The 10,811-nt window shown below is 42.7% G+C and overlaps 1 protein-coding gene across 1 annotated transcript; it reads left to right on the plus strand.

The window, feature by feature from the left end:
* The first annotated feature begins 509 nt into the window (after window positions 1-509).
* Window positions 510-10,191, plus strand: LOC119159607 (pituitary tumor-transforming gene 1 protein-interacting protein). The gene is made up of 4 exons (XM_037412421.2): window positions 510-825; window positions 4,594-4,649; window positions 6,446-6,557; window positions 9,590-10,191. Exons 1-4 carry the CDS (start codon window positions 675-677, stop codon window positions 9,850-9,852), a joined length of 582 nt encoding a protein of 193 aa, XP_037268318.2. The 5' UTR covers window positions 510-674; the 3' UTR covers window positions 9,853-10,191.
* The last annotated feature ends 620 nt before the right edge of the window (window positions 10,192-10,811 follow it).

Raw genomic sequence — 10,811 nt, forward strand, 5'->3', positions numbered from 1 at the left:
TATGAAAAAATTCGTTCTGTCAATGCTGCCAAAACGTGACAAATACACTTTAATACCTGTGACGTCAAGCGAGAAAATTTGGACCGCGAAAATTGAAAAAAAAAATTAAACTTCGACTGACTCTCCGTTATAATGGTGAACCTAAAACGGTGACTTTAACGACACATTTTAGAGTTTTCAGAATGTAACTTATTTATCTAGGAGGCTATCTTGAAACTGCGGAAAACGATCGCGTTCACTTGCCCTCGCGGCTAAGTTGATTCCACCGGGGCTCTTTAATGGGTACTTATATATAAGTAAGCGATTTTTTTTACGTTTTTCTCTTTTTCATTTGCATAAAGTTTTTCATAATTAAAACGACACAAAATGAGTGGGCGACCCCGAGACGTGCGTCAACAGGTTTCGACTCTCACGGCGCTGCGTAAACTTTGTCACGTGATCTTTCGCTTGGCCCATCGCGCGCCGAGTGCTGGCGCAGCGTGCGATCGCGCGAGTCTGCAAGTTGCGGCAGTCCGCGCTCGCGTGTTGAATCCGCTTGCTTCGAACTTCCTCATTGTGCGCACGGCAAGCCAGTTGAAAGCGCTCGCTGCGGGAACGCTTCGCCGCTCCCGTTTCGATAACAGGAGCGCGACCGTTCGGACGTGTCTGCAAACCGTGCCGTCCAAGCTTAGAAAATGTGCAACGTTCTGAGTGCGGCTTTGTTTTTCCTTATCGCCTGTTGCATCTCGCCCGTTGTGTTTGCATCGGACCCTGCATCACCGACAGCGAGTAATGTGACAACTACGCAGCCTCCGCACGTGTCCACAACTATATCGCCCCAAACAGGTAAATATGCTGGAAATTACGTTCTGTGCAGACTGGTGAATAATTGTCAGAACTTCGTGTGAGTGGCTTTCATCCTACCCTTCGCTTTCAACTACGGAACTCAACTAGTGTCGGCGGCACCTTGGATATGCCGACTGAAGTCTTTCCACTTGCCCTTCGCCTCCCGAAAGCTTCCGTTACAACACTGTATTGCAGTCATAATGTATTGCATTTCCGTTGCCCCGTAGAATGGGCTTATCGGCCGGAACGACTGGATGATTAGAGCAGCCTTGAACTGTACCCTCCTTTCTTAATTTTGTTTTTTTTTTTCATCTCGCTTTGCTACCTATATGCAAAGCTTTCATTCAGTACATGTTTATAAGTTACTTCGGCCGCAGAGGAAAACTTTTGGTAGCTTGGCACGTCAAGAGGTCGGCAGTTTGTGGGTTTTCCCGCACGGTTTTCTCTTTGGCGTACGATAACGCATCATCGCAAATCGATTCACCTCGTCTAAGGTAATAGGTTTTTGCTTGGCGACGGATGCTGTTCCGCGACGCCGAAGTTTTAGAAAGCGGATCGCGCGCTCTATGTGGATCTGCGCGTCATTCAGCCACCATATGTGCGCAGCTATAAGCCACTGCGCAACGCGGACTTTGATCGGTCGCGGCGCGTTTGTACAATGACGACTTGATTGACATCTGGCCGTGACTAGTGGGACGCTTGCCTTCCTGCCATTTGCGATGTTAGGCCGACAGTACCGGCTGCGCCGTTCTGGCCTGTTTGCATCTAACAATGCGTCCTTGTGATACTACTGCTGTATAGAAGCGGCATTCGACTTAATTGTGCTTTGCGGTGTCCCTCAGCCGTAACATGTGTGCTCACCTGTGTCATGTTGTGAAAGAATCGTTTAGCGCATTTTCCCATGGTTTTAAAGTCAATTGGGGTGACGTGCGTGTGTCCAGAACATTTAGTTCAAGCTAAATTTGAATATTATTAACCAGTTCTTCGTCTTCCCAACAAACGTTACTCGTGTGTGTGTGTGTGTGTGTGTGTGTGTGTGTGTGTGTGTGTGTGTGTGTGTGTGTGTGTGTGTGTGTGTGTGTGTGTGTGTGTGTGTGTGTGTGTGTGTGTGTGTGTGTGTGTGTGTGTTCAAGCTAGCCTGTCATTCAACAATTTTATGCGAATGAATCCGTGCGCATGCGCTAAATGTGCCGCTCCCCAAGGGCTTCCAATGTGCATTGTGACTTATCAGTGGTGCGCAACAGATGCCTACAACGATGCGAGCCTGTTATCACGTTTAATTGCTGAGCGCTCTACATACCATACAACTTCTTAATTAGCTGCTTGCAAAACATACATATCAGGCTACTGGTACGGGCTGATACCATGAGGCACTACGTACATCGAGCCATTTGCCTGTATTGTTATGGTGATGAATTATGCCTTGACAAAGACAAGTCCACTTATCAATATATTGGCTCTGGCAGCACCATTGTTCAAAAATGTTTCATGCCTGCAAGCTTCTATCTTCCCTTGAGTATTTTTACTTTACTTTGGATACCGAGCTATCAGTAGATAATTAAACAAAATAAAATTTAATGATAGTTTTTTTCACAGTAGCAGTCTTGGTGAAGTTTACTCAATATTTAGTATGGACACACTAATATCCATGCCTTTTGTTACTGAAAAAGTCTCCATTGTGTAAAGACTACTAAATTGCTTTAAAGATTGATGCTCTATCAAAACCTTAAAGATGAGTACTTTGGAGAGCATGGAATGTTTTTCACTAAATGAGGTTGTGGTGGCAGCCAAGCCAAGCCGCCAGGCAGCGCTACCCTCCGCTGCTCTCCGCAATCTCCAAAGAAACTGAATAAAACAAGTTGATTTTCTGGATCCACGCCGTGCGGTCGTGTCTGTTTCTCCAGTGCGTACGCACGTCCTAACAAGATAATTACTTGTACAATAGTTATCAAACAAAAAGCATTCATGGCAATTGTTACTCCTGTAACAATACTGTACACCAATGTGTTGGATCCGTAAAAGTCCTTTGTGCAATGATCTTCATTTATGAAAATTTTCAGAACATCCATTTACCAGGTTGACGACCTCTCTTTACATACACATAAATGGGTGTCTATTCAGGTGTACTCTGTTGCAAGAGCTGTTATTGCCACCTATAACTCGTATTGCTATTGTGTTATACTCACTTATTTTTGCCAAAGTTTCATTCACTTAATTTTTGCTACGTATCAATTTCTGTTTGTCAAAAAAAAACTTAGCGACATTGGAGCATTATCTGCTCTGCAGATGTTCAAATCGCTAAAAATTTGGAAAATTATACAAACATCCTGCCTAACTCTTCTCTTTGGGGAGCATAAGCTTGCAAATCATATTTGACTGAGCTTGCAGATGTCAGGTATTTGGAATTTCCAAGATTAAAGTGAGAAAAAATGTTAAGCGCACATGGCAACAATAATTTTGGCGTCGAAGGTTTCTGTTATTCAAGACCCAATTTTCTTACTAGTATATTAGCCCTTTTGCTGCCTTCTAAGAAGAAGAGAAGAATGTACCCAAATTACCAAAGTATTTTGCCCAATTTGTAGACCTTTTATTGTTGAATGAAATGGTACCATTATTTCAATTCAACTATTTTTATTTTTTTTAGTCTAGTAGGGAACAGATGTGTGACTTCACATGGCAACACAATAAAAGATGGCAGTAAAATGAAATCCGGGGCACAAATGGTCCAACATGAAAAAAAGTGGCCATCTAGCATCACAAAATACGTGTACAGTAAACTCTCTTTAAGTGGAACCTGAAGGGACTAGGAAAACGTGTTCCGTTCAACAGGAGTTTCGTTTACTGAGGGATGAACAAGGGTGGAGAATCCAAGTGTGAAACCAATCATGTTACGGCAGTTGTTCCATTTAGGCAGCAGTTCGTTCAACAGATTACCATTTAGTGAGAGTCTAATATATAACGTGTATAGTCTTCATTGGTTCCATGTAGTACCAACTTGTGTTGATGATGAATATAGTTGTAATTCGGCATTTTGTTTAAAAATTTTATGGCTATATTCATCAATGGTAGCGAAAGGGCTAAACATTTTCACTTTGAATGACCTGCATCCACATATCAATTCCATTGTTGGCATGATCGATCATGAAATAAAGATTGTCTCTTTCACCCTACAGCAAAGCATTGAAGGTGAAAAAGAGGTTTGCCACTGCGCCTTAAAGTGGCACACTGCTTACTTGACAAAGCCTAGCAACATAGCAGCACCATTTGAGTGGGGTGTAGTGGTTTATTCTTCTGGCTTCATTGCTTTTAGAGCCGAACACACGTGTTACCCCTCGGGAAAGCTTTTAATCAGCCGCTTGCTGTTAATAATGAGATGAAGGGAAAGAGGAAGGGCATGAATATTACTTGACTGCCATTAAAAGTACTTAAGTTATTCTAGAAGTAATAAAGTGAATCTATTAAAACACATTGACATCTTACGTGTAATCTGTGATTTATCTTGAATAAAGTGCAATTCTGTATGCTTGCCAAAGACGTAATTTTTTTTTTCACCGAGCAGTCATCATTAAGAACTTGTACTTGTTTGGTGTGAGAAGCTTGTGACGAGACGATAGTTATAATTTTCAAGTTGTTTTTTGTTTCCTTTGTGTACTCGTGTAACCTGCTTTGTGGATCTAGCAGTCATGTTTTCATACTTCGGTGTATTGTTTTTGTGCATTTACCAGTTGTGGCAAGGGCTTGTGACAGCTTGTACTTTTTCATTTTCAGCATGTGCACAGAAGACAAACACGTCTTGTGCTGATTGCTTAGCAGCTGGCACTGGGGTATGTAGCGCAAACTTTTTAATGACATTGTAACTAAGCAAGCTGTGTTTGTGCGAAGTGTTCATACCTGGCAGAGGCGGCAAGGTACATCTTTCCTAGAAGCTTTTTTAGCACCCAATATTTTCTTAAGGAATTCTCGTTATTCCAGAAAGAAATCACTAGTAATAAGAAAAAAAATATGGTTTCGCTAAGCCTCTTGTTTTGATCTATCTCCTGCATTTCTTTTTCAATAGCCAAAGATTGCAGGTGAACTTTTTGACATGCATTTTAAATTTTTGCATTAACATTGCTGTTTTTCTCGTTTTGCTCATGAATTTCAAGGTAATTAATTTGCATAATTCAGTTAATATAGAAATTGTGTTCGTTGCCATGAAACCTGTATACAGAACTAAACAGTATGACACATATTAAAGGGGTACTGACACAAAAAATTTGGCCTGACGTTTTTCTGCTGCAGTGCGTTGCTGTAGGGTTGTGAGTCATGACACGGCACATTGTTTGCTACAGCATGTGATAGATAAATAACTACAGGCCCCTCATTATCGATCAGTTTCGGTTTGAGAGAGTTCCAAAAACTGGGTGCAACTGTCGCCACCTAGCGTGCGCAACTCTTGACCACGTCAGCACACAGAACTGTGACGCAGTTGCGCATGATCCACATTAAGAATTACTTTTGAATAGGAAACGACACTGGAATGTCGCCAAACACAAAACTTTCTAAGCGTGCACTACGGCCACGCACTCGTAACCAGCCGCCGAGAAATATAGACTTCGGAAACTAACGCGGCAAAAGAAAAATGGCGGCTATGATGTCATCATAACTTGTTTTCCTGACTGCCGCGTGGTGACGTGAGGGAAGTAGGGGGTCACCTCGGGGTCATTTCCAAAGGTGTCTATAGCGCTATAAAGTCGGTCGCTCACGCAAACTTCAAAATTCATTTTAAATACCTTCCAAGCTGTATTCGCTGTTGATATCTTGCAGATGATATACGAATGTTCACAAGAATTGACCCTGCAGGCTATCTCCGCCCCGAAAATTTGTGTCAGTACCCCTTTAAAATAAAGTTACCGGCAATAGCTTCATGTTTAAAGCAATTAACTGTTGTCATTTTCATGCTATAGGTTAAGTGAATGCACAGTGGTATGAGATATTGTAATTTTGTGGTGTCTGCACTAATTTAAAATTAAACAGTAAGGTGCAGATTTACACTCCTGCTTTATTTAAAAACTTGTGTTTACCATGCTATCCCATACTGATAAGTTATGCATTAATGTGGTAATAAGTGCTTTGTACTTGAACATAATAAAGTAAAGGAAAATTTGGAAGTTGCTGCTGCCCCCTGTATGAGGTCTAATAGTGTGTTCCAAAATACGTAGATGTCCCTTCACTGACTTTTTCCATTTCTCTTCTTTACAAACAAGGAGCTGTAGTATTTGTTTTGAAATTATTGTTTGAATAATGTGCCACTTTGTCTGACGAGGTGACACAGTAATGTACATGGATATATGAAGATGTTGGCAGTAAATATTTGTTCACTGCTTAGAAGCTCTCGCTACCAAATGGAAGCTTTGTTCCAGCTATTGTAAAACATTGACCCTGTCGCATCTATTTCTTCTTCGCACATTTCAGTGATGCAGTTTATGCTTTGAGAATACAATTTTCTGTCGAAGCCAGTTGATCTTAATTTATTAATCCCAACCACATTTGCTGAAATCCAACTTTTTATTTCGAGAGTGCTCCAAAACACTACAATATGTCTAAATGTTTTCTGTTTACTCGTGGTTCGTCTCTCTAGTGTTACTACTGTTCGACAACGAGGAGGTGTGGCTTTTATCCATACAAGAGGCTAATTCCAAGCCACGATGAGTGTGCCTACTTCTCAGAAGTATACTGGGGTGTCTGCTTCAGTAAGTTTTTCAGCGGTTGAAGCCTTTCGCGTTTAGATGGTGATATCCTTATAACCTTGCTTACTTGATTGTCCTAGTTCGTTCTTGTATTCTTCTATTTTCACTGATACAGACCTAAAATACCATCAAAGTTCACTATAATTAAGCTGCAAACACAATGATTTTTTCATTCATTGAGTGGCCTTCAAGCATATGTATTTGTTTTATGTGGATATTGGCGAGAAACATTTTATTTTTGCTTGATCTGCAAAAATGTATATTTATGTTTTTCATATTGGTAGAGCATTTGTAGTAGGGATGCTTTGCCATAAACAAGTTGTGCTGGCATTATTTATTAATGCATGTTTCTGCAGTAAGGTCTTGGCTGCCCCAGCAGTTAATCAATTAATGCAAAATGTGAAGATGTTATTTTAGGTAAGTGCACGTTTATAAACACAGCCTGTCTAAGTCTACTCTTCACCCTATGACAGCGTGCTCTGCAGTGTAACGTTTAGGCCCCAACAGTTGTGACTTGTAAGCATGCTATAGCGCAAGTTGTGCTGGCAATCAAGGTACTGCTGAACTCGAGGTAGAAAGTTCAATCCCGGGCATGGCGGACAGATTATAGAGGGGCAAAATGCAAAAGTTATCTTGTGCTTAGATTTAGGGCCACAGTAAGCAGCGATGTTATATCTGTGCGAAACTGAGCCTAGAGGTGAAACCTGCTACATGCAAGTACATTTCTGCAGAAATCTCATAATTTGAGTCAAGCTTGCGGTGAGAGATGTTCTTGCTGTTTTTCGGAGGAAAGAAAGACTAACATGCTCGCAGCCATACTTAAGTTAGAATTGTAATTTCTGAGTAAGGAACTGTAATTTAATTTCAGTTAACACTGTAATCACTGAAGAACCTCGGGTGGCCACAATCAAACACAGTTTTCCGGTAGGCCATCACTCCTAATGGTATGGTTTTTTTTATATAGTGCCCAGGGGCATAGCCAGAGGGTGGCACACCAAGCACGTGACCCCCCCCCCCCCCCAAAAAAAAAATATTTTTTTGTCTTAGCATAGAGAGCGAAAAATGGCCAATTTAAAGGAGTGCCCTTCTCAATATCAAGGTGGTGCCCCCCTCCCTCCTCCAAATTTCTGGCTACATGCCTGATAGTGCCACTACTTTGTTCACGCTGGCTGTAACACAAACACTAAAAGGGTGTGCTGTGCCCTCTTCATCTTGTGTGTCCGGTCAGAATTTTGCGCTGTTTCTTCCCTGCAATGTTCAAACGAGAGCACTGCACCGGCCCGGGCTTGGTCAGTCAGGCTGGGTACCAGATTGATGGATCGGGCCAGGCTCGAGCGCCGTGAGCTTGAGGAATGGGTCGGGCTCAAGCCCGATTCAGGCCCGTATTAGACCCAGGCTTAATTTTCTTCCCCACCACAGTCGCCGCTTTTTCTTCCTGCCACACATCTCATTCTCCTTCATCATCGCTGTCGTGAGCTGCAACCACAATCGCGAGCCAGAGACTGCCAGATTTGGCTGCCCTGTTCGCACTGAGGCCTTCCGTCATCGGCTACAAGGCAGCCTACTCTACCGATTCCGATCCTTGCGTGGGATTGCTCTCCGGACGCCCGACACGCTCCATTCAATATGGAGCGCTAAAGGAGCCACCGGCTTATTTATTTCAGCGATCTAATACACAGTTGTTTTGGAAGCCCTTCGATCGTTCTTGCATTAAGATATAATGCTCTCAAAGATCGAAGGCTGTCACAGGAAGACGACAAGATAGTCATCTTCAGGGAAGAGCGAAGACGCCGGCTCGCTCGCCAACAGGTGTGGCTCGCTTTGACAGATATGTCATTGGTGGGGCAGCCACTCGGCGAAAGAGGGGTGGGTCAAAGAACCTTCTTGTTTTGAGCGTGAAAACAATGTGTACGTTAGGGACAGTTGTCTGCCGAGGAGTGAACACGAGAGCCTTATCTAACACTGCCCAGCCTGTTGTATTCCTTGTATTGTTGTATTCTTTGCCCTTTATTGTTTCGTTTTGCAAATATTTTATTTATATTTGTATGTGTATTACCACCCTGCTTCGACCTTGAGTCTGCAGTGTTGAATAAATAAAACAAAATACTCAACAGCCCCAGCTCGTATGTCATTTATGTGGACTCAAACTATAAATGTGTGCCATTTTTTCCTCTTTTTCGAGTATTATGTTTTAGTCGTTCTTTTAAATACAAAACTTAGACTGCGTGGTTAGCCCTGCAAATATTTTATAAAAGTGTTACTGGCTTAATTTACCAAAAATATACACAGTACCAGAGAAAGTTATGACACTGGAATAGGTTCTCAAAACTCTCTAGAAAATATCTGGTGCACTGCAGGTATCTTCTTAATAACAGAAAAGCAGACACTGTCGTTTACGCTCAAAGCATCATTAGCTGAAATGGGCCGGGCTTAAACTTTTGTGTCCAGACCGGGTACAGGCCATATTTAAAAACATCAGGCCGCGCTCGGGCAGGCCAGAGCTTTGCGTTTTCGGGCCAGGTCGGGCCTAAAAAAAACGGCCCGTGCAGTGCTTCAATTCAAGCTATGTAAAGCCTATGTTATGACGCGAAAACACATTTGGCAGCAGTGGAGGGCAGGGTAGACATTACTGTGAAATGGAAATAAGTGTTACATTTAGTGTTTTACCAGGCATGCAGTACTGAAACGGGCAAGCTTCTGCAGCGCTCACTTTCCTCTGCAGACTTGCACAAAGATTGAAAGCTATGTGTTAGGGGCACTAGCTAGTGTTGAAGGGGGAAGACGATTAGAGTAGATGCTTGCGGCTTTCATATTTATATTTAACTCCCATTGTCAGCGGCACTTAACAAAACTGGACACAAGCACACGTGTGTTCACTTTGCTGCCGAATGTGTAGGTCAATAAACTGGACCAAATCTGGCTAACCTCCCTGCCATTCCCTCATTTGCTGTCCCACTCTTGTTCCCGTTTGGAAACAAGTCTGCATTCTGCTACTGCTGCTGCTTGTTTATGTCATTGTATTTCCTTCAATGCAGTTTCCCTACAAAGCACAGTCATTACCATCAGCGTGGTCGTCGGCACCATTCTGCTCGCTCTGGTGGTTTGCTGTTGCTGCTGTTGTCGCAAGCGCCAGAACAGCAAATGGCTGCGCGACATGGCTCGCATGGAAGAGGAGAGGAAACAGCGCCAGGAACGTGCCGACGAAAGACGAGCTGAGCGCAAAGCGCGCAACGACGACATCCGGCGCAAATATGGCCTCGTGCGAGAGGATACGCCTTACACTCGTTTTGACCACTGATTTCGCTCCTGCGAAAGGGCTCCCTTAAAGGAGTGGCCGTTGCACTACGAGCTCAGTCTTGGGCATGTAAAGCCAGCCATGCAAGCTGTGCTGGCATGCAAGAGGGTACAACAGCAAACAGCCCAGCCACCAAGGCACAGCGTTTTCTTATGTTACCTACTTGCTTTACACAAACTTGAAATGCTGATGTACTACATCCAGCAAAATTGCAGTGACATATCAATTCGGCTTGCTGCACCACCTTGCCTGACTAAGGATGGAGCAAACTGCCCTACTTGAGCAGTTTTATTGCGTTGTGTGTATTGATGGCAAAACACTAGAAAAGCGTGTGTGAAAGGACACTCGTGTACCTGTCTGCTTTACTGCTGCTGTTATTTTGCCACATCAGTTTGCGGGGCCTCTGTGATTGCTTTATGGAAATCATTATCAAAGGCAACAACATTCTGTATGGTTGTAATATGAGGTCATAGTGAAGAAGTGAATAATGTATCATAAACACCCTGTGTCTTTCGACCTTCAGCGCTGGTGGCTGAAAGGCAGTGTGGTGTAAACAAACTGTGGTATGTGTGTGTTTTTTCAATGACTGAATGTACGCCAAACCTAGTGCAAATTTAAAAAAAAAAATATCTGAGGAGGCTTGAGTACCTTTATATAGTTCATTAAAGCCCTCCAAAAAAAATGGAGCATGTCAAATGTTCAACCTCACTTTCTTAATTTTTCTTTCTGCCTCTTTCAGCCAATTCTTAATGTTAGTATAGAGTACTTAGTTTTGTTTTGCACCTATATTTTCTGGAATTCTCAGGTGTACATTCCTTATGCATTATTCAGCATGCATGGTTTATTGCATGTTACCAGGGCAAAGTGACACAGTGGCTAAGAACTTTTACAAGTGCAGTCTTCCCGTTTCTGAAATGAATGAATTTTTCAAGCATTACTGCATGCAGCCTCTGTGAAGGGTT

This window comes from Rhipicephalus microplus, chromosome 1 (assembly GCF_043290135.1).
Source record: "Rhipicephalus microplus isolate Deutch F79 chromosome 1, USDA_Rmic, whole genome shotgun sequence".
Taxonomy (NCBI): Eukaryota; Metazoa; Arthropoda; class Arachnida; order Ixodida; family Ixodidae; genus Rhipicephalus; species Rhipicephalus microplus.